This window comes from Sodiomyces alkalinus (assembly GCF_003711515.1).
Source record: "Sodiomyces alkalinus F11 unplaced genomic scaffold SODALscaffold_7, whole genome shotgun sequence".
NCBI lineage: Eukaryota > Fungi > Ascomycota > Sordariomycetes > Glomerellales > Plectosphaerellaceae > Sodiomyces > Sodiomyces alkalinus.
Window position 1 is genome coordinate 431312 of NW_021167085.1, and position 21574 is coordinate 452885.

Here is a 21574-nt window from a genome sequence, read left to right on the forward strand (position 1 = left end):
TTTTCCCCCTTCTTCTCCCCATCTTGCAATTTGTGTTGTCATTAATTGCCCGACTTGCGGTCGGCCACGTCGTGAGAGTTCCCAAAGCTCTCCTTTTCTTACCTTCCACCCGTATCCAGGTTGCCGGACCTCCCTACCGGCCTCCGTTTTTTTCTTCTTCTTTTCTTTTCCTCGCTTCGTCCCGACCTCTGACTGAGGACCGACCTAACCGACAATCGAATCCCATAACGGAAGACTTCTAGGGCTATCCGGTTCTCCCTGAATCGCCCGTCGTCAGACACATCGCCGTCATGGCGCCCCTTCCCATCAGATTCGAGGAGCTGGTTCAGCTCCAAAGTGTCGGTGTCCAAGACAGCTCTATCACCTTCAACTCTTGCGTAAGTTTCTCTTGTGTTTTCCCCTTCTCAATACATTACCATCACATTGTTACATGCCATGCCCTTCGTATCGGGAACAGCATTCTAATTGAACATCGACTTCCTCCAGACACTCGAGTCAGATTCCTACGTGTGCATCCGAGACCAGAAGAGCGAATCCGCCTCGCCTGAAGTTGTCATTGTCGACCTCAAGAATGGCAACAATGTCACCCGACGCCCTATCAAGGCCGACAGTGCCATCATGCATTGGACCCGCCAAGTCATCGCCCTCAAGGCCCAGTCTAGGACGCTGCAGATCTTCGACCTGGAGCAGAAGCAAAAACTCAAGTCCACCACCATGAACGAGGACGTCCAGTACTGGAAATGGATCAGCGCCACCTCCCTGGGCTTGGTAACCGACGGCTCTGTATACCACTGGGATGTCTTCGACCCTGCCCAGGCCGCCCCCGTCAAGGTCTTCGACCGCAATGCCAACTTGAGCGTACGTGACGTATACCCGTTCAGACAACCGCTGCTTCTCCTTCTCATTGCTAACACTCAACCTTCAGGGTTGCCAAATCATCAACTATCGTACCAGCGCCGACGGCAAGTGGATGGTCGTTGTGGGCATCGCCCAGCGCGAAGGCCGCATCGTCGGCGCCATGCAGCTCTACTCCAAGGACCGAGGCATCAGCCAGGCCATCGAAGGCCATGCCGCCGCCTTTGGCACCGTCCGACTCGAGGGCGCCCCCGCTGACACCAAGCTCTTCACATTCTCCGTCCGGACCGCCAACGGTGCCAAGCTTCACATCGTCGAGGTCGACCGCCCGGAGGCGAACCCCGCTTTCCAGAAGAAGGCCGTCGATGTCTACTTCCCGCCCGAGGCCACCAACGACTTCCCCGTCTCCATGCAGGTCTCCCAAAAATACGGCGCCATTTACATGGTCACCAAGTACGGCTTCATCCACCTCTACGATCTGGAGACCGGCAACTGCATCTTCATGAACCGCATCTCGAGCGAAACCATCTTCACCACCTCCCCCGACGCCAACTCGTCCGGAATCGTCGCCATCAACCGAAAGGGTCAGGTGCTCTTCGTCACCATCGACGAGTCCAACATCATCCCCTACCTGCTGCAGAATCCCGCCAACTCCGACATCGCCATCAAGATGGCGTCGCGGGCCGGCCTTCCCGGCGCCGACAACCTCTACGCCCGCCAGTTTGAGCAGCTGATGAACGCGGGCAACTACCTGGACGCCGCCAAGGTGGCTGCCAACTCGCCTCGCGGTTTCCTGCGGACCGCCGAGACCATCGAGAAGTTTAAGCGCCTGCCTCAGCAGCCGGGCCAAATGTCCTTCATCCTCCAGTACTTCGGCATGCTGCTGGACAAGGGCGAGCTGAACGAGCACGAGTCCATCGAGCTGGCCCAGCCCGTGCTCGCCCAAAACCGGATGAACCTGCTCGAGAAGTGGCTGAAGGAGAACAAGCTGCACTGCTCCGAACGGCTCGGTGATCTCGTCCGCCCGCACGACCTGAACGCCGCCCTGGCCATCTACCTCAAGGCCGACGTCCCTCACAAGGTCGTTGCCGGCTTTGCCGAGAGCGGCCAGTTCGACAAGATCCTGCCCTACGCCGCGCAGACGGGCTATCAGCCTGACTACGTGCAGCTTCTCCAGCACATTGTCCGTGTGAACCCCGAGAAGGGTGCCGAGTTCGCTACCTCGCTCGCCAACCAACCGGGCGGCTCCCTCGTCGATATCTCCCGCGTCGTCGACATTTTCCAGTCTCAGGGCATGATCCAGCAGGCCACCGCCTTTTTGCTTGACGCCCTGAAAGAAAACCTCCCGGACCAGGGCCATCTGCAGACACGTCTCCTCGAGATGAACCTGCTGAATGCGCCGCAGGTCGCCGATGCCATCCTCAGCAACGAGCTGGTCACGCACTTCGACAAGCCGCGCATTGCCGCTCTTTGTGAGCAAGCTGGTCTGTACCAGAAGGCCCTCGAGCTCTATGAGGACCCAGAGGCCGTCAAACGCGTCGTCGTCAATATTGCTGGCACGCCCAACTTCAGCCTGGATTGGTTGACCACCTTCTTCGGAAAGCTGTCCGTTGAGCAGTCCTTTGACTGCCTGGATGCCATGATGAAGCATAACATCCGCCAGAACCTGCAGGCCGTCGTGACCATTGCCACCAAGTACAGTGAGCTGCTTGGCTCCGTCCGCCTGATCGACCTGTTCGAGAAGTACAAGACCGCCGAAGGCCTGTTCTACTACCTCGGCAGCATCGTCAACCTTTCCGAGGAACCCGATGTCGTCTTCAAGTACATCGAAGCCGCCACCAAGATGGGCCAGTTCAACGAGGTCGAGCGTATTTGCCGAGACAACAACCACTACAACCCTGAGAAGGTCAAGAACTTCCTGAAGGAAGCCAGGCTTCAGGAGCAGCTCCCGCTCATCGTCGTGTGTGACCGCTTCAACTTTGTCCACGACCTCGTCCTGTACCTCTACCAGCACCAGCAATTCCAGTCCATCGAGACGTACGTTCAGCGGGTCAACCCTTCGCGGACCCCCGCTGTCGTTGGCGGCCTGCTCGATGTCGACTGCGACGAGGGCATCATCAAGAACCTCATCTCCACTGTCAACCCCCAGTCCATCCCCATCGACGACCTCGTGCAGGAGGTCGAGTCGCGCAACCGTCTCAAGCTGCTCCTCCCTTTCCTCGAACAGATGCTTGCCGCTGGCATGGAGCAGCGGGCTGTCTACAACGCTCTGGCCAAGATCTACATCGACTCCAATAACAACCCCGAGAAGTTCCTCAAGGAGAATAACCAATACGACACTCTCACCGTCGGCAAGTACTGCGAGAAGCGTGACCCCAACTTGGCCTTCATCGCCTACTCCAAGGGCCAAAACGATCTCGAGCTCGTCAATATCACGAACGAGAACTCGATGTACCGCGCCCAGGCCAGGTATCTGCTCGAGAGGGCCGACAGGGAGCTTTGGAACTTTGTTTTGAGCGAGAACAACATTCACCGCCGTTCCGTCATCGACCAGGTTACCGCCACGGCTGTGCCTGAATCTACCGACCCCGCCAAGGTGTCCGAGGCGGTGGCCGCCTTGCTGGCCAACGACCTCCCTCTGGAACTCATCGAGCTCCTGGAAAAGATCGTGCTGGAGCCTTCGCCCTTCAGCGACAACCAGAATCTCCAGAACCTGCTCATGTTTACCGCTGCCAAGGCCGACAAGGCCAAGGTTATGGACTACATCCACAAGATTGACGGCTATAGCGCCCCCGATATCGCCTCGGCCTGTATTGATGTCGGGCTGTACGAGGAGGCGTTTGAGATCTTCAAGAAGGCCGGCGATCGGACGGCCGCTGTGGATGTCCTCGTCGACCACGTCGTTAGCATCGACCGGGCTCAGGCGTTCGCGGAGGAAGTTGATTTGCCGGAGGTGTGGTCCAAGGTCGCCAAGGCCCAGCTGGATGGCGTCCGGGTCACCGACGCCATCGAGTCGTACATCAAGGCCGAGGATCCCCGCAATTACGAGGAAGTCATTGAGACGGCCGTGCATGCCGGCAAGGACGAGGACCTTATCAAATATCTTCGCATGGCGCGCAAGACGCTCCGGGAACCGCCCATCGACACCGCCCTCGCCTTCTGCTACGCCCGTCTCGACCAGCTCGGTGAGCTTGAGGACTTCCTCCGCGGCACCAATGTCGCCAACATTGAGGAGTCCGGCGACAAGGCGTACGCCGAGGGTCTGTACGAGGCTGCCAAGATCTTCTACACCAGCATCTCCAACTGGGCCAAGTTGGCGACCACGCTGGTACACCTCAACGACTACCAGGCGGCCGTGGAGTGCGCCCGCAAGGCCAACAACATCAAGGTCTGGAAGCAGGTGCACGAAGCCTGCGTCGAGAAGAAGGAGTTCCGTCTCGCCCAGATCTGCGGTCTCAACCTCATCATTGACGCCGAGCAGCTGCAAACTCTTGTCAAGCAGTACGAGCGCAACGGCTACTTTGATGAGCTCATCAGCCTCTTGGAGCAAGGCCTGGGCCTGGAGCGTGCGCACATGGGAATGTTCACCGAGCTCGGCATCGCCCTCTCCAGATACCATCCCGAGCGGTTGATGGAGCACCTCAAGCTCTTCTGGAGCCGAGTCAACATGCCCAAGCTCATCCGTGCTTGCGAGGAGGCCAACCTGTGGCCCGAGCTGGTGTTCTGCTACTACCACTATGACGAATTCGACAACGCCGTCCTCACCGTGATCGAGCGACCGGAGAACTCGTGGGAGCACCACCAGTTCAAGGAGATGATCGTGAAGGTGGCCAACCTGGAGATCTACTACAGGGCCATCAAATTCTACGTCGAGCAGCACCCCACGCTGCTCACCGACCTCCTCCAGGTGCTCACACCGCGCATCGACGTCAACCGGGTGGTCAAGATGTTCGAGAAGAATGACGACCTGCCTCTTATCAAGCCTTTCCTCCTCAGCGTCCAGTCGCAGAACAAGCGCTCGGTCAACAACGCCATTAACGATCTCCTGATCGAAGAGGAGGACTATAAGACTCTTCGTGACTCGGTCGAGAACTACGACAACTATGACCCCGTCGAGCTCGCTGCCCGCCTGGAGAAGCACGACCTGATCTTCTTCCGACAGATCGCGGCCAGCATCTATCGCAAGAACAAGCGGTGGGAGAAGTCGATTGCTCTCTCCAAGGAGGATAAGCTGTACAAGGATGCCATTGAAACGGCAGCCATGTCCGGAAAGAGTGACATGGTTGAAGACCTTCTCCGCTACGTACGTACTTTTTTTTTTCTCCCCTTGACATGCTTTTTTTATATGTCCTCGTCCTCTCCGGCCATCGCTAACCCGTGTATGTTACCATAGTTTGTCGACATTGGCAGCCGCGAATGCTACGTGGGCATGCTCTACTCGTGCTACGACCTGATCAGGCCAGATGTGGTGCTCGAGGTCTCCTGGCGCCATGGCCTCAACGATTTTACCATGCCGTACATGATCAACATGCTCTGCCAACAGACCAAGGAGCTGGCCACCCTCAAGGCCGACAACGAAGCTCGCAAGGCTAAGGAGACGGAGAAGGAGAAGGACGAGTCGACAGGCCCTATTCTGGGGGCCAACCGCCTCATGATCACAGCCGGCCCTGCTGCCATGGGGGCGCCATCTCCCGCTCCGTACGCCCCGGCCAACGGCTTCGCCCCTCAGCCGACAGGGTACGGCGGCTTCTAGGTGCAGGTCCCGGCCTGGCGTTAGACACCCGACCAAGTACCTTGGCACCAAAGGGCCCCGTCGCTGATGGGGGGGATGAGCTGTGTGAACGGGGAGACGATGTATCCCCAGGCACCAGCTGTCGGAAACCAACTGCCTCGGCAGCGCTACGAGGTTCTTCACAGCAGTGCAGGCAGAAAAAAAGACAGCATGTGACGTCCATAGGAAGTGGTCGGTCGCGACCACGTTGATAGATGAGGGCGTCGGGATCTGGAAAACGGTGGCTTGTAATCCAATTTCCTCTTCTTTTGTCGTCTCGTCTTTGCCTACCTTTTTGCTGCAGGGCGAAGAAATCGCATTCTGCTGGGCGGACGTTTATCCCATGTATGATAGTATCTTACGTGTCGTTTTTAGCTTTAATGACTTGTTCTTTGAGGGTCTCTACGAATCGTGATGCCAAGTGAAATCTCCGCCGGCATATTTGAGTCTCTTGGGACAGGCCTACTCATATGGTGGTGCAACAAAGTACGTGAATGGACGGGCGCAGTCTGGTGAAGTAGTTTGATTCCATTTGCATAGCCAATTCGACAGGGGAAACATGCATCTATCACGTCCCTCCTCCCATGCTTCCCAATTCCCAGGCGCCTGTCCTTTCGTCTGTCTGCTCTGTTCGCGTGCAGCGACAATAAAGAAAACCCAACAGTAGTAATAATGCATAAATAATAGGACTGGAAGTAATGAAGGTGTCCTACACCCAGTGGCCACCGTTGACCCTGTCGGACCGTCTCGCCGCGACCTCTTCCGCCCGTCTAGGCTCGACCTTGGGTTTCGCGTTGGCGACCTTGACCCATTCACCGTTGAAGGCGTTGATGAGCCAATTGCTGAGTTCTGAGAAGGGGGGGCAGAGTTAGTAACGGGGTTCTTGTGAAAAAAAAAAAAAAAAAAAAAAACCAAAAAAACAAAGAGCACATACTGTCGTACACAATGCGATTCGCATTATGAAAGTAAATACTATGATCGCTGTCCGGAAACACGTGGACATCGTAGTTCTCCACGCCCGCGACGTCCAGGCGGTCCAGCAACGTGAGGGTGTTCTGGAAATGGACGTTGTCGTCCGCGACGCCGTGCATGAGGAGGAAGCGCACGTTCCCGGCGAGGGCGGTGACGTTGGTGACGGCGGTCTCCGCGTAGCCGTCCGGGTTGAGCTGCGGGGTGCGCATGTAGCGCTCGGTGTAGACGCTGTCGTAGAAGCGCCAGTCGGTGACGGGGGCGACGGCCATGCCGTAGCGGAAGGTGCGGCCGCCGTCGGCCTCGAGGGTCTTGAGGGTGTTGAAGCCGCCGAAGCTCCAGCCCCAGATGGCGAGGCGGGCGGGGTCGACGTAGGGTTGGGCGGCCCAGTGCTGGGCGGCGGCGATCTGGTCCAGGGCCTCGTACCGGCCCAGGTGGTCCCGGATGGCCACGCGGGCGCGGCGGCCGATGGAGCCCGTGCCGCGGCCGTCGACGGTGACGACGAGGTAGCCGAGGGCCGAGGCCACGTACGACTGGAAGTCGACGGTGAACTTCTTGGTGACGCTCTGGGAGCCCGGGCCGGAGTACTGGTAGAAGAGGACGGGGTATTTCTTGGTCTCGTCGAAGTTGGGCGGCCGGCGTTCGACGTAGTTGAGGTCGAAGCCCTCGACGTTGAGGGTGCCGTATTTCAGACGGGGGAGTTGGTGCGTCTTGGCGCTTTCTTCGAGGTGCTTGTTCTCTTCGACCATGTGCTCGAACGGGCTGGGGTTCCCCGGGGTGCTGACTACTTTCTGCCAGGGGATCTGGGGCCCGTTGTACGAGAGGAGGCCGTAGCCGCCGCCGGAGGAGAAGGACATGTCGTAGTAGCCCTCGGCGCTCGTGTCAGTGAAGGGCTCCAGGCCGGTGCCGTTGAGAAAGACGCTGTATATGTGACGCTGGATCGAGGACTCCTCGGTGGAGGAGAAATAGACGAGATTGTTCTTCAGGTCGACGGAAAGGGGGCCCTTTGCCACCTCCCACTCGGTGCCCTTGGTCACCATGACAGGTTCCGGGTTGTCCACGGGAGAGAAGTAGGCGAGGTGGTCCCCGTTGTCGTGAATGACGCTGTCAACATAGCCGTCGTCCGGCCGTCCACGCTCGGGGTCTGCGGGGATGTACCGCGTGCTCTGGGTGATCTCGAACCAGCCTCCATCCACCTCGGCCACGTCCACGCGCCGGACCGTCTTGCCCGATCGCGCGGCCACGTCGATGAGGACGACCTGCAGCACGTCGCTCACGCGGTTCGTCGTCTTGACCAAGACGCGGTCGCCAGCCCACATGACGAAGTTGATCAGCCTGTCATCGTCGGGGAAGTCGCCTTCGATCTCGACCGAGAAGACTTGGTCCTTGGAGACGTCGTAGAACATCAGGTCCACGGTGGGGTTGGGGCTGCCGGCCTTGGGGTACTTGATGTGGCTCGTTTCCGGGTAGTACTCCTCGCCGGGCTCGGCGGCGTCGCCGCTGGGGCGCGAAACGAAGTACTGGACGGGGTATTCGACGACCTCGGTCTCGTTGGTGCGCAGGAAGGCGATGTATTTCCCGTCGCCGGACCACCAGGTGGCCTTTCGGCCGCCGAACACTTCCTCCTCGTAGACCCAATCCGGAATGCCGTAGAAGTACTCGGGCCCGCCGTCCTCCGTGATGGGTATGACGGCCTTGTCCTTGTCGTCGTCGGACAGTTTCCGGAGGTACATGTTGTTCTCGCGGGTGAACACGACGGCGTCGCCCTGGGAATTCCAGGTGGCCAGCTGAACGCGCGCCTCGGGATGGTCCGGGACGAGCGGCTCGGCGGTCTGCGACTCGACGTCGAAGATCCAGTAGACGGCGGTGAAGGAGTGGCGCCAATTGCGCTGCTTCAGCGTGGAAACGAGGACCTTTTTCAGGTCAGGGCTGGGCCAGACGTCGACGGCGGTGTGTTGCTGGTCCGCCCAGGAAAACCACCTCTCTTTCATGAGGGTACGGCTGGCCTCGGCCTGAAGGTCGTCGTCGCGGGCGGCGGCGTTCGCGCTGGATGCGAGGGAGCGAACGTCCTGAACGACCAAGTAGTCCTTTTCGTGAGCGCCTTGTTCCAGGAGCAAGCCGTCCTCGCCGTCCGGGCCGGGAATCCAGCTGATCGAGTGCGAAGCGGGCCGCCAGAACCCGGCCAAGACCTGGTCGAGGGTGACGGGCTTACCCGACTTGTGGAAGGTCGAGCTTAGGCCGTCGTCGACCTGGTCCGTCGAAACGTCCGACTTGACGGTGAGGAAGATGAAAAGAATACCAAACCATATGGCGACAAAGACAGCCGCAGCGATACAAACCCCCCTCTTGAAGCTTTTATCCATGCCCTGGCGGGGTTTCTCCACGTCCAGCCCGTCCAGCCCGTCCTCCCCGCTCGCGGGGCTCAGGAAGGGACCTGTCTCAAGGTCGGTGGCATCGGACTCCTTGTACCCGGCATCATGGTCAAGCCCGTCGTCGTCTTTGTATGTGGGCGAGGCATTGCGCATAGGCATAGGTCTCCTGGCATTGGCCTTCTCGGTCTCTTCGTGGAGTCGGTCAAAGACGATGCTTGTAGTGGAAATGCTGGAGACCGACGATGCGCGCGATCTCGCGAGTTCAATGGGTGCTTCTGTCGAACTTGAAGGGTCCATGGTATGCGGCGGGGCGAGGGAAGGAAGACGAAGGTATCGTGGAGTGTGTGGATGGTCGAGGTCGACTGGATACGGCGAAGTAGGATAGGACAAAGGACAGGGATGGGGGAGGGAGACACTCTAGGTCTCGAGATCGGCGTTGCGAAGCACAAGCAATGGCATTGCCAATGCCTCGGGGGATTTCAAGAGGCAGCCACGGCCCTTGTATTGGCTCGTTCGGACTAGCTGTACCACATAGGGTGAGGAGCCGGGTGGTCGGGAACGGGGAATCGGAAGAACCCAGGTCAAAGGGGTCTTTGGTCTTTTGGTCTTTTGGTCTTTTGTGTGTGGTGTTGTGAGTTGGAGGCTGGGAGTTGGAGGCTGGGAGTTGGAGGCCGGGAGTTGCTTGCTTTCCTATTGCAGTCGTCAATAAGGACGACGACGTGGTACGTACACCGGGTAAGAAGGCGGGTACGTACCTTACCTAATTAGGACCGAGAGCCTTACATAATCAGAGGCGCGTTCAAATCTCCGATGCAGGGTGGCTATATCTAAGGTACCTACGCCGTAGTGTACACGTACGCTGAACATTTCAATGTACGTACCTTGGGTATAATTACTGAGTACCTTACCTAAGGTACTGAACTAAGTATGAGGTACAGAATGCTTGCTGTTCAGGCCGATATAAGACAGCCTATCTGCCCCATTGATACGGATACCTAACTGTACACGTACACTCTTTGATCACCAAGGTACTTGTATAATCGACCCCATATTACACTGAACACCCACTCTCGCCGCTCCTCCCGGCTCAGCCGAAAGATGCGTGACATGACCAAGGATAGAGTCCAACTGAAGCCGGTGTATACACCACGTCAAAAGAAAGTCTCACCATGGGGGTTTAGGCAATTCCCAGCCTGAGACGCACCCGGCTGGACGTTCAGACGACGGTGAAACCAGGCGAGACACCATGTGTCGTGCTGACCAAACCAAAACGCGGGGGAGGCGCAAACCACCACAAAACGCAAGGAACCATGTCCCACGACAGGGGAAGGCAAAAAAAAAAAAAAGGTTCCCGTTCTACTACATCTTCTCTCGATACTCCCGGCGCCTCTTCTCGCACTTGACTTGGTCCCTGGGACACTCCCAACCGTGCTCCTCAATCTTAACCCGCTCCAGGCATTTGGTACACCGCCACCACTTGTTGGACATCTTCCGACTGTCGAGCCACGAGTCTTCCATCTTCCCGCCCTTCTTGTTGACGTCCTCCTTGTGCGTCTCTTGCAGGTGAAGCCGGAACCGGTCTTTGCGGTTGAACCCATCCGTTCGCCGGGGACAGGCCGCATAGTCGCAGTAGAACACGCCTTCTTTTTCTTTCCCCTCCTTGCCGCCGGCTGCTGTCGGAGACGATGTAGTTGCCGATCCGGGCCCTGCCGGGGGAGGGGCGGCGGCGGGTGCGATTGCGGTAGCGGTAGCGGTAGCCATCGCGGGTGCTGGTCCTGGTCCTGGTCCCGGTCCTAGTCCTGGTCCTAGTCCTGGTCCTAGCGCCGTTGCCGGTGCTGGTGCGGGTGCCATCACACCAGGACCCGCGCTCCCGTTCCCAGGTGGTGCCGCCGCTCCCGGGTTCAACATGGCTATCTGAGGATCAAAGGACGGAGTAGCAAACGAGACGGAGGAGACGGGAGAGATAGGGAAGCCATCGGCGTGGCCTTCTTTATAATGACGGTCGAGATCCATCTTCCGCTTAAAAGGCTTGGACGGACAGCCTGGGCTGAGACATGTCCATTCGACATCTTTGGGCTGCTGGATTGGGGAGCGATTGGTGAGGGCGAGTGGTATTATGTCGGGGAGTTGATCGGAAGGAGCATATCCAGGTTGGAGTTTCCAAAAACCTCCATCGTCGGCGGGATGATAATCGTACAAAGTCCAGTCCATATTAGCGACGATGGCCGGAGAGATTTTGGCCCTATAAGATAACGACCACACGGGACGTCGTCAGCTTCCTTTTCTTTCTCGTCATCGTCATTCTCATCATCGTCGCCATTCAGCGTTCATCTCTTTTTGGTATGTAATTTTTCATTCTCCATTTTTGGGTCCCTTTGACCCTGTTCTTCGATTGAACACGGAAATACCAAAAGCGCACTTCTGCTGCGCTGAAGTATAGTCGGGCGGAGAGGGCCAAAGAGAAGTATGGAGAGGAACTAGTGCGCCAACGACAATGAACTGACTGACCATGGCGGAGCAGCGGCTCCCTGGGGCATCTGGGGAATCCCCAGCTGCATCTGCGGCGTCCCCTGAGGGGCTTGCGCCGGCGCCAAGCCCTGCGATGCCGGATTGAGGGCCTGGTGAGGTTGCTTGGTCGCTGGCGCGACTCGAACCATGTGCATGTTCATGGTCGAAGGTGCCATGGAAAAGAAGGTACCGGCGTCTTCAAGGAGAGTGCGTGATCAATCAGCGCCGACGGGTCCATCGCAGTTTGCTGGAGGGAGGAACTGGACGGGAAAACAGAAGAGAGAGGGAGGGGTTCGAACGATTGGTGATTCATTTGAATTGTCATTGTGCGCGTGCGCGTGCGTGTGCGTGTGTGTGTAAAAGGTATGGACATGGGCGTCGCAAGGTACCACAAACCTTCACCTTCGGGTTTGCCGCCAGGAGCCATGGCCTCCCGAGTCGGGACCACGAAATAGAATTTTTGTTTCGTCGAGAATATGGGCGATGAAACGGAACGGTCGGGTTTTTGTTCACTTGATGGTCACGAGTGCAGATAGACTAGAGGAATAAAGGACCAGATCAAGGTCCATGGCTCGAGACGAAGAGAAGGGAGAGTGTCGAAAGATGTGTGAAGAAAGGAGCGAGAAATACTCGAAAAGACGACGGTTCGATGTTCATTTGCTTGTTGCCATGGTCGCATACATCAATCAGAGAGAGTGTGATGAAATGGAAGAGAGATGGAAAAGAAAAGAGGGGAGGGGAGGATGAAAAAAAAAAATCTCACAAGACCAAGGTCGATCCCAAAGGCCCGTTCGTCAGCTATCCCAGCCTAGTACGGAGGAGAGGTCCAGGATAATAGAGTCAGGTAGTCAGAGGGTACAGGAACCACGCGGTGATGAGTGAGACGGCCCAGAGAAGCCAACCATTTCAAAGTCAGGGCAGCGTTGTCGAGCAAGCCAGCAGCCAACGGGCGAGGACAGGGACGAGCGGGGCGGGTGTTTGTCCAATCCGGTGGAGCTGAGGATCAGGGAGTAGCGAAAGCCAAGGTGTGCCGAGATGGGTGTTAAGAGGGGGGGGGCCGTTGACGGTTGACGGTTGACAATTTGACGGGTGACGGTCGACGGGACGGGATGGATGGGTTGAATGGACGAAAGAATGGGGTTGAGCCGTGGGGGAGGGGGGTTCAGGATTTTCGATTTTTAGCACTTTACTCCGTACGTTGTAGTAGGTTGAGCAAAGGGGATCGATCAAACGCGTTTTAGGGCCATCGTGTGAGAGAAGTCAATGCGGGCAGGATGCAGGTCACATTCCCAGATTGCCACTTGGCAACTGCGGGTGGGTGGGTGAGGTTTGCGATAGCTGGATCGAGTAAAGGATTTGCAGGGGGACGACGCTGAGGAGGTGAAGGGGAGGGAGGGGACAACGAAGAGGGGGCGAAGGGGAAGGAGGGGGAGGCAAAAGTCGGGAGATTTAAAGAGTGAGGAGAGAGCGAAGAGAACAAAGCGCGGGGAGAGGGGAGAGGAGAACGAGAGGTTAGAGGTTAGAGGTTAGGGTGAAATAGAAAGGAGGCACCGCCGCCCGGATTCATTTTCGTCTCTCTCCCATCCTCGTCTCGCTTTCAATTTAGCTGGTTTCACTAGATATTAGTTGGTTAAAGGCTGAGAGATTGAGGGACCTCAAGCTCGTCAAAATAAATAAAAACCCAAGTAAAAACCAAGGCAATGAACGGTAAGCCGATATCAGATGCCAAGGTGGTGAACGACTCCTCTCCTGATGGAAAGTCGCTCGTGCTCGGGTTTGTGATTAATTAATACCGCATCGTCGTTAAGGATAGCATTCGTACTGCAGCGAGTGGTTTTGCAACAACTTCAGTAAGCCTCACCTAAGGTAAGCAAGCTCGTGCCGTTTGCCGTTTGCCGTTCCCGTTTGCCGTTTGCCGTTGCCCGTTTCGTTGCCCGTTCCGTTGCCCGTTCGTTCAGCTCGCCCGAGCCGGACAGCGGTGTGCGAGTAGAGTACCTGACGGATAACCATCCGTTACTAAAATTACGAACAAAATGTTTTTCTTCGGGTGAATTCATTGCCGATCCGTGTCAGCTCCGTGCACGTTAGTCGAAAATGGTTTGACTACGAAGTGGGCGAGCGACGGGCATCGTTCCCCGTACGTTGTGTTGACGACGAGGAATCCCCGAAAAGCTGTGCCCTACCATTGTTCGTTTTCCGCCTCGGAAGGATGAGAGCACCTGCGGCTAGGCAGGAGGAGGAGGAGGTGTTCTGCATTAGGCATCGATGCTGATGAGACCCGATGATCATAATGAAACGGTCGATGGGGACGTCGAAGTTGGACCAGAACGAGAGGGAATTACAAAGCAATTCGTGGGAAGCCGATGTCCTACATTGAAGACATTTCGAATTGTGTCTTCTGCGGGTAAGGTATAAGGTAGAGAATGGGTAGGCCCTTCTTTCTGCCTGGTACCAATTCTTTTATGAACCATGACATACCTTAATAGAAGAAGCCTCGGGGAAAGAGCGACCTATAAGGTATTCGCAGGTGCATATCGAGGGCAAGGTAGCGAATGTGTCACGTAATCACCTCGTACGGATACGGATACCAGAAGTTGTGCGTAAGTAACTTCACTTCGTAATCATTACAGGACAGAGAAAACACACATTGTACGATTTTGCAAGTGCTCTGGCGCGGCTGGACCACGGACCTTTAACTGACTGACCTTCGTCATTTAATACAAGGTACTTGGGCATCGTCTGTAAATCGCCTCATCGGCCAGCCCGCCTTTATACGTAGAAGCTTCATCTATTACTGAGTGTTGGAAGAAGCGTTCAAGTAAGGCTCGGGCAGAGAAGAGCAGAATGGGCATCATAGCTGAAGACGAGTAGGCAACTTGTCCAACTCCGACTTGCTGTTCCCGACCTACGTGCGTCCTGCGTAGCTGCATCGTGCATAAGCGATTTCCCTTCGCAAGCCAAAGAACAGCATACCAGGCCAGGAGCATTACGCCTATCATTCATTCGTACGTATCCATACATACATCCATACACTATTACACTACACCCATACATACGACAGATATTGTGCGGTCTTTTCGATCTGGCCTTGGCCGTGTCTCGCCCTGTTCTTGCCCAACATTACCGACAGCAAAGCGGAACATACATACAACGAACGTAATGGTCTTCTAATTTTCCAAGAGTCGGATCGGGAGTGGGATCGAGTAAGCATGCAAAGTGCAAGCCATGCCCAATGCCATCCCAGATAAATCTCGGCTATCCTACTAGGTTAGCGGTGAGAGGAGAAACGGGAGGGAAACAAGAGAGAAAGAGGGCCTAACGTTCCTTTTACCTACCAGCCAATGTGAAAACTTTTATTCTCACTTTTCCTTTTCCTTTTCCTTTTCTTTTTCCTTTTCTTTTTTCATCTTTTCTCTCCATCTCCTCCTCCTCTACACCTCAAGAGGATGGTTCCCATCACCACTCTTTGAGCTTGGTGTGCTGCACAGTACGAGGGAGTTGGTACCTACCCCCCAGACCCCCGGACCGCCTTCTCCAGGACGTTGGACCCGGAGAAGCTTCACGGCCTGGGAAGCACCAGCGCTGGCTGGAAGGCGCCCCAAACAACAGCACTTCAACACAGTGTGCGCTCGCTAGCACCGCTAGCCCCGACCGTCCAAAAGTGACAATCACGAAGTATCCACACGGAAGGAATTACCTAAGGTAATTAATTACGGACGCGACGCATTCGAGGCAGGGGCTTCTCTCCGGTCCCAGCTTCCCAAAAACGGCCTTTGAAAAAAATTAGAAGGCACCTTGTCGGTTCAGCATCTTCAAGAAACAACAAACTTTCCAGGCCGACTTGGCGTCTGCTCTCGCAACTTCTCGACAATCCAACCCAAAAACACACCATCTCGGCCTTTTCGCCTTTTTCGCCTTCTCATTTAAGCTTCGTCAAGCTTTCACTCCAGGCAGATATTTCGAGAGCTGTACGTGTCCTTTATTTTTTATTTTTAGTTTTCCACCGGAGCTTTTGGATCGGTGCCTTGCCTCGCGTCTTTTTCTCCCTTTACTTATAACTCTGTCTTATCATCCCACAGTGCCCTGCTAAGTCTCACACCTCAGAAACTCTTCAAAGCTTCGCTCAGGAATCCTCACCATCCATCCTACTCCAAACAACCCAAACCGACACAATGGCTAGTATCCAGATCCCTCTCGACGCCCTGACGTCGCGCTTCAACTTTCAGGACCGCTTCTCCAGCCTGTCTTCCACCACCTTTGGCGGCCGCTTCTCGAACCTGAGGCCCATCTCCGAGTTCCTCGACTTCAAGCGTGTCGCCAAGCCCGCCAACTTTGGCGAAGTCCAGTCCCGCGTCAACTACAACCTGAGCCACTACTCCAGCAACTATGCCGTCGTCTTCGCCATGCTCAGCATCTACGCGCTGCTGACCAATTGGCTCCTCTCGTTCGTCATCATCCTCGTGGTTGCCGGCATGTACATCATTGGCCGCCTGGACGGCAGGGACCTCGAGATCGGCACCTTCCGCGCCACGACGTCCCAGCTCTACACGGGTCTTCTCGTTGTCGCCGTGCCTCTGGGCCTCATCGCGTCTCCCTTCTCGACGCTGCTCTGGCTCATTGGCGCATCTGGCGTGGTCATCCTCGGCCACGCTTCGTTTATGGATAAGCCGATCGATGAGGCTTTTTCCGGGGAGGCGGTCTAGGTGGTCGGCCGCGAGCTCCCAAATTCGCGCCCCCATGGGGAAGACCATCGCGGCGCAGGCGGAGGACAAGGGGAGGAGACGAAAATGCGCACAGTGGGGTATGGGATACGGGTGGTGGTAGGGTCGTCGGGGAGGTCGGCGAAGACGACCACGACGACGACGATTCGGATACGCAGGGCGTTGGTTTATCATCTTCGACATCTAATAAGCGGTTCGTTAGCGATCCGCTCCAGTTTACGGGTATAGAGCCGGGTGACCGGGCTGGGCACGTTGTGCGGAGAGGCTACGCCTACGAGGATTCGGGCGACGAGGACGAGGACGAAGACGACGAAGACGACGACGACGAAGACGAGGACGCTTCTTTAGTGGACTCCGACGACGACGACGAGTACGGAGACGGAACACAGCTGGCGGTGGCAGACAAGGAAGAGGCCTTGGTCCAGGCGGCCCTGGCGCGCATTCGACGTGCGCAGGAACGTGGCAAGCAGGAGGTCAAACTCAACAAGCAGGAACTTGCCGCGCTCGAAAGGCGGCGGAGGCGGCTGCAGGAGGAAGAAGAGGCCAGGCGGGCCAACGAACGAAAGAAGCGGAAGCAAAAGAAACAGCGCATCGCCATACCTCTCTCACAATTGGATCCGACCGCCACAATACCCAAGAGAAAGAGCCAAAAATCACCTGCTGGCTCCGACGACAACCTTCACCGGCACGCGTCTCCGGCCAACGTGGTGGAAACGCAGCAACGGGGACCGTTGCCTCCCATGGGCTACTTCCCGCCCCCAAATACGGCCGCACGCAGTCGGCCTCGGTCATCCACATCGGCCTCACAGCGGCCACCATCCCGGGCCATGGAGGAGCATGGCTCTTCACCTCTGCAACATGCGTACCCTCCGCCGCCGGCGGGTGCGCCCATTTCCCACCGCCACGTCTCTGACACGACGAGCTCACGGCCTCGCTCATCCCGAAGCTCCCTGCCGCCTGAAGAGGCATGGGTGCCCCACATGTCCCCAGCATCTGCCGCCACGGCCACGGCCACTGCCGCATCTTCCGGGCCCAGAACCCGCTCTTCCGTGGACCCGTTCGCGTTCCAGACGGAGGGCCCGCGCGCGCCGTATTCCTCCGGCGCTGGGGCCGTCTCCCAGAGACACACCCCGAGTCCGGCAGAGTCGCGACGAGCTTCAATCGTCCCTGCTGCAGCTAGGGGCGGCAGGGGCTCGCGCAGGCCCAGTCCCGACCGCCCGGAGACGGACTCGGCCAGCGAGACGAGCGACCCGGACACGAGCGACGATCTGGGCAACGGCGTACAGATTGTGGAGCCGCCCAGGCGGGGGAGGAGACGGGAGGAGATCATCGTGGAAGAGGAGCCGGCACCGTCCCGGCGGTCGTCTCGGAACAAGAAACCGGTCAATCCGTCGCCGGTTAAGAAGAAGTCGTCGTCGAGCAGTGTGTGGAAGAAGAAGAAGAAGTGAGGGTTCACTGTTGAAAGTAGTAGTCCTCGTCGTCCCAAGCCTAGCGGTTCAGTTATCTCAGCATGCATCAGTCGGTTATAGAGTTTTTTCCGTTTCTTATTATTATTCTTCTTCTTTATAATTTTTAACAAGCGTGTGGATCTTGTGGCCTTGCCTTTTTTAAGCTGGAACAGTCTTGACGTCTGGTATATATGAACTTTTTACTCGAGACTCGAGGGCTCCGTACCTTGGGCAGTACCTACCGTTGTGCCTCCGTTGTCCAATACCAACTAAGGCAATGGCGCTATCGTCACCCAGCCATGGTGTTGCACTCAAAAACGTACCACTACACTAAAAGGGACTTATATAGGTAGGCAGTTCAACACATGGTGTTGACAGTTGCTGTGTACGTACCGTATGTATGTTGTACTCCGTACTCCAAAGTCCGAGTTTGCCAAGACGATGTCATTTCTCGTACCTCAGGTAGGATAAAACAGGCCTAGCGTGGGAGCTCACCCCAGGACTCTTCTCTTCCCCAGCCTCCGCTTTTTCCGTGTCTCGGGTTCAACCAGCAACTCTGATGGCAGTTCGAAAAGACCGACTTGCATTATCCAGGGCTCTCTTCCCCATTTTACACTTCTATTTTATTTTCTCTATGCAACTCATCACTCGCATTCACCTTGCATCGAAACCCACGTTGGGTCGGCATCACCCCTTCAATCAATTGCGAGCGCCGAGCCCCGATGCCCGGTGGGGGACTTTGAGATTATTCGCTTGAGAGCTTCCTGAGCTGTCCCTTCGAACCCGCCGATTTTTTTTTTATTTTTTTTTCCCAAGGTTGAGCGAGACCAAGACCACCTGTTTCAGCCAACCATTCGAAGGAACAGAACCATTACATTCCAACACCAGCTACCGATTTCCCGAATTGCAAAACCACATTCCAGACGGCCGGAGAAAGACGAAGCGAACCTCGAACGATAACCAAATCATGGGGTTCTTCGACTTTGACGGCGGGAGCGTCCTCTCCACCCGCTCTTCCCACTCGCACCGCAAGTCCAAGTCGTCCAAGCCCAAGCGGCATCGCGGCGAACGGGGTCGCTCGCCTCGTAGCCGGTCCACCTCGGTCGGGCGGCGCAGCGTCTTTGCGGGGGGGTCGGTGTTCGGGGGCGAGGAGTACGAGAAGGGAAACGCCTCGCGGTCCAGTTTCTTCGGGATCCCGAATGCCAGTCGGTCGAGCTTCTTTGGTTTCAGTGCGTTGCGCCTCCCCCTTTTGTTTTCCTCCCTTTTTTTTTTTTTTTTTTTTTGTTTTTTTGCAAATTCTTTTTCCCCCTGCTACGTGCGACTAACACCGAGTCATCCACAGGCCGGCCGTCCTACTACAAACGCTCCCCGCGGCAAGGATACCTCCACAAGGCGAAGAAGATCGTGCGGCGACTGTGGCGCGACCTCGGGCGCTACGCCAAGGAACACCCCATCAAGGTGATCATGCTGGTCCTGATGCCGCTCATCACGGGTGGGTTCCTGACCACGCTGCTGGCCAAGTTCGGCCTGCGGTTGCCCAAGACCGTGGAGCGGCTGATCGGCGTGGGCGCCCGCGCGGCCTCGGGCGATAGCCTGGGGTTCATGAGCGAGGCGGTCCGGTTCGCGGGCGATTCGTTTGGGGGGAAGAGCAACGCTGCTGCCGGGGCGAGGAGCGTGAGCGTCGAGAGGGGTCGGGATGGCGGGTTGCAGTGGGAGCGACGGCGGGAGGAGAAGGATTTCGATTGGGGGAATACTTTTAGCGAGGTGGCTAGGTATTTCAGGTGAGTGTGTGAGAGCGTGTGGTTTGCTGGAATGGAGGCAATTTTGCGTCATGGCGATACTTATTGCACTTCCACAAAAGACTGGACGAAGGAGGGTTTCGCAAAAGACAAGGTAATGAATGACGACGAGAAACGCGAAAATAATTACCATAGAACTCCGATTCAATTTGGGTATTTTACTATCGCGCCCCTTTATGATATTTCCACAAAGCCTTCCACAAGACTTCCACAAGACTTCCACCACACGACTTGTCACATCTTTCGACACTACAGCTGCGTAGCAACAGCATCGCTCCCTTCAATCTTCTCCACGACGCAGGCGGTGCCGTAGCCACAAAGCTGGGCGAACCCCTCCAGGTTGCCGCTGTCGAAGCGGAGGCAGACGACGGCGTTGCCGCCGCGCTGCTTGGTCTCGGCGACGACGCGCGAGATGGCGTCGTTGCGGCCGTTGTACAGCATGGAGGTGAACCAGCGCAGCTCGCCGCCGGCGATGGACTTGAGCACCATGCCCAGCCCCGCGGCCCAGTTGCGCGAGCGGACGGTCAGGCCGTACACGACGCCCAGGACGCGCACGATGCGGTACCCTGGGATATCGAACATGGCTATGTACGAAGTCTGTTAATATTTTTTTTTTCTTTTTCTTTTTTTCCCCGCTAATATATGATGCGATCATGCGTCTCCCCTTTATTTGCTTGGATTTCATGAAAGGGAAACCCACTGGTTGTGATGACGCCTTCGGTTTCGGTGAAGCAATGCAGGTCGGACAGTTGAGGAGGGACGTGGGCTACGTTCCCGGGTTTGTTGTCCGACTTGGTATCTGACTTGCGGCCGGACTCCATAGTGACGACGTTTTCGGAGATTGGTTAGAGAGTGGAATAAATTGACGCCGGAGGCCTATGTTGTGTTGATGGAGGTCTTGCGTCTGCGAGGTGCTTGCTACTGCGACGCGATCCGAATAGAAGCCCTTGTGCAGATGCTAGTCGCGATAATGATATTGGGAGAGACGTCGACGATGATAAAAGGAATGTCTCCTCGATAGTAATACCACCTCAAGACCAAGGTTGTCCCCCTTTTATACCTGTGTCCATTTCGCTCCATTTCCCACTTTCATACTCATCCAGTGACTGCTAAAAGTCTAAACTAGTCCGTTCAAAAGATCCCAATGTGTTCTAGCCTTGCTGGACATTCACTCCATGCATGAAGTGGTACAAGTCCCCGGCAGCTCCCCTTATCATTGGCCCGGCATTGAGGCCAGCATACGGAACGCGAAGCCGGGGAACGGGAATTTTTGGGCCGATTCCATGAATCAAACCCCGGTGTACGAAAACGGTACCCCGGAGCCAAGTGGGGAGTCCCGGGGGTGGCCTCGGGGGGCCTCGGGGGGCCTCGCGTCATGAGGCCCAAGGGTCCCCCAGGGTGCCGCTTTGCCGGCGCTTGCGACGGCGGAGCGCGCCGGGGGAGGTGTATATAGATCGTGCATACCTCGTACGACTTCTTCGTCAAAAGAACGTCCATTTTTGGCACGTCCCTGGCCAGCTGACCCTCTTGATCCCCGCTGCTCCCCCGTTCGCTCCCGTCTGCCCTGCCACGTAGGTGTCAGCACGTGCCCTATTCGGATGCCTCGACCAGGGTAAGCTACAACGTGTGGGCGAAGGGGCAAGGCGGGTTCTGCAGATCATCGTCATAAGAAAGTTCGGTGAACTAGAAGAGACTGATAAGACATCATCTTGGAATCCTCGTCCGGATAAATCCTGCTTAAATATGGGCTGAGCGGGATCTGTGAAAGAAACCAAAACGGAAACGCGTGAGGGAATGGAACTCGGCCGTAAAGATTACGTTACGTAACTCTTCGGAATCTGTTTCGGTGGGTGATTGCAGAGTCCAATTGGAAGGCCAAATAGAACAGGTACCCAATCTCTGAGAAGGCGTACCTGTAAGAACCTACCTACCTGAGGGGAATCGAAGCAGAAGCAGGAGGGGAGGGGTGTTAGTGAGGACGACGGGAGGGGGGGGCCCCATTGGTTGCCTACAATACTGGGAGCTAAGGTAAGGTACCTAGATAGTATACATACCTTAATTAGACTGCCTTGCGGGTGGGTTCGCAAAGGGTCGCCCAGCACTTGATTATCGTGCACCCGTGCTTCTGCTG

General features: G+C 56.5%; 7 protein-coding genes across 7 annotated transcripts; 4 read left to right on the plus strand and 3 right to left on the minus strand.

Moving 5' to 3' along the window:
* The first annotated feature begins 166 nt into the window (after nt 1-166).
* Nucleotides 167-5725, plus strand: SODALDRAFT_190859 (hypothetical protein). Its single transcript, XM_028607127.1, has 4 exons — nt 167-377; nt 487-858; nt 926-5158; nt 5249-5725. Exons 1-4 carry the CDS (start codon nt 291-293, stop codon nt 5606-5608), a joined length of 5052 nt encoding a protein of 1683 aa, XP_028464992.1. The 5' UTR covers nt 167-290; the 3' UTR covers nt 5609-5725.
* Nucleotides 5726-6063: 338 nt separating this feature from the next.
* On the minus strand, nt 6064-9635 carry SODALDRAFT_313186 (hypothetical protein). Its single transcript, XM_028609227.1, has 2 exons — nt 6561-9635; nt 6064-6475 (listed from the first exon to the last, which is right to left on the minus strand). Exons 1-2 carry the CDS (start codon nt 9262-9264, stop codon nt 6336-6338), a joined length of 2844 nt encoding a protein of 947 aa, XP_028464993.1. The 5' UTR covers nt 9265-9635; the 3' UTR covers nt 6064-6335.
* Nucleotides 9636-10299: 664 nt separating this feature from the next.
* Nucleotides 10300-14100, minus strand: SODALDRAFT_379667 (hypothetical protein; the record flags this gene model as incomplete). The annotated part of the gene is made up of 11 exons (XM_028615060.1): nt 10300-11209; nt 11476-11671; nt 11872-11987; nt 12116-12135; nt 12239-12283; nt 12378-12471; nt 12761-12847; nt 13182-13224; nt 13337-13470; nt 13583-13843; nt 14090-14100. 11 exons carry the CDS (start codon nt 14098-14100, stop codon nt 10327-10329), a joined length of 1890 nt encoding a protein of 629 aa, XP_028464994.1. The 3' UTR covers nt 10300-10326.
* A 1547-nt stretch (nt 14101-15647) lies between these two features.
* SODALDRAFT_279777 (prenylated rab acceptor 1) lies at nt 15648-16178 on the plus strand (the record flags this gene model as incomplete). The annotated part of the gene is made up of 1 exon (XM_028608188.1): nt 15648-16178. The coding sequence occupies one exon, from the start codon at nt 15648-15650 to the stop codon at nt 16176-16178; it is 531 nt and encodes a 176-aa protein (XP_028464995.1).
* Nucleotides 16179-16212: 34 nt separating this feature from the next.
* Nucleotides 16213-17644, plus strand: SODALDRAFT_360874 (hypothetical protein; the record flags this gene model as incomplete). The annotated part of the gene is made up of 2 exons (XM_028614319.1): nt 16213-16271; nt 16300-17644. 2 exons carry the CDS (start codon nt 16213-16215, stop codon nt 17642-17644), a joined length of 1404 nt encoding a protein of 467 aa, XP_028464996.1.
* Nucleotides 17645-18178: 534 nt separating this feature from the next.
* On the plus strand, nt 18179-19629 carry SODALDRAFT_351526 (hypothetical protein). The gene is made up of 2 exons (XM_028613542.1): nt 18179-18873; nt 18987-19629. The coding sequence occupies exons 1-2, from the start codon at nt 18612-18614 to the stop codon at nt 19427-19429; spliced, it is 705 nt and encodes a 234-aa protein (XP_028464997.1). The 5' UTR covers nt 18179-18611; the 3' UTR covers nt 19430-19629.
* SODALDRAFT_351527 (DUF74-domain-containing protein) lies at nt 19488-20264 on the minus strand (the record flags this gene model as incomplete). Its single annotated transcript, XM_028613543.1, has 2 exons — nt 19488-20027; nt 20144-20264. The coding sequence occupies 2 exons, from the start codon at nt 20262-20264 to the stop codon at nt 19693-19695; spliced, it is 456 nt and encodes a 151-aa protein (XP_028464998.1). The 3' UTR covers nt 19488-19692.
* Between the last annotated feature and the right edge of the window lie 1310 nt (nt 20265-21574).

Coding starts and splice junctions, on each gene's coding strand:
- SODALDRAFT_351526 (XM_028613542.1), top strand. CDS start 18,612: ATGGGGTTCTTCGACTTTGACGGCGGGAGCGTCCTCTCCACCCGCTCT. Junction 18,874..18,986: donor GTCGAGCTTCTTTGGTTTCA/GTGCGTTGCGCC, acceptor AGTCATCCACAG/GCCGGCCGTCCTACTACAAA.
- SODALDRAFT_313186 (XM_028609227.1), bottom strand. CDS start 9,264: ATGGACCCTTCAAGTTCGACAGAAGCACCCATTGAACTCGCGAGATCG. Junction 6,476..6,560: donor GAATCGCATTGTGTACGACA/GTATGTGCTCTT, acceptor CCCCCTTCTCAG/AACTCAGCAATTGGCTCATC.
- SODALDRAFT_190859 (XM_028607127.1), top strand. CDS start 291: ATGGCGCCCCTTCCCATCAGATTCGAGGAGCTGGTTCAGCTCCAAAGT. Junction 859..925: donor ACCGCAATGCCAACTTGAGC/GTACGTGACGTA, acceptor CTCAACCTTCAG/GGTTGCCAAATCATCAACTA. Junction 5,159..5,248: donor TTGAAGACCTTCTCCGCTAC/GTACGTACTTTT, acceptor ATGTTACCATAG/TTTGTCGACATTGGCAGCCG.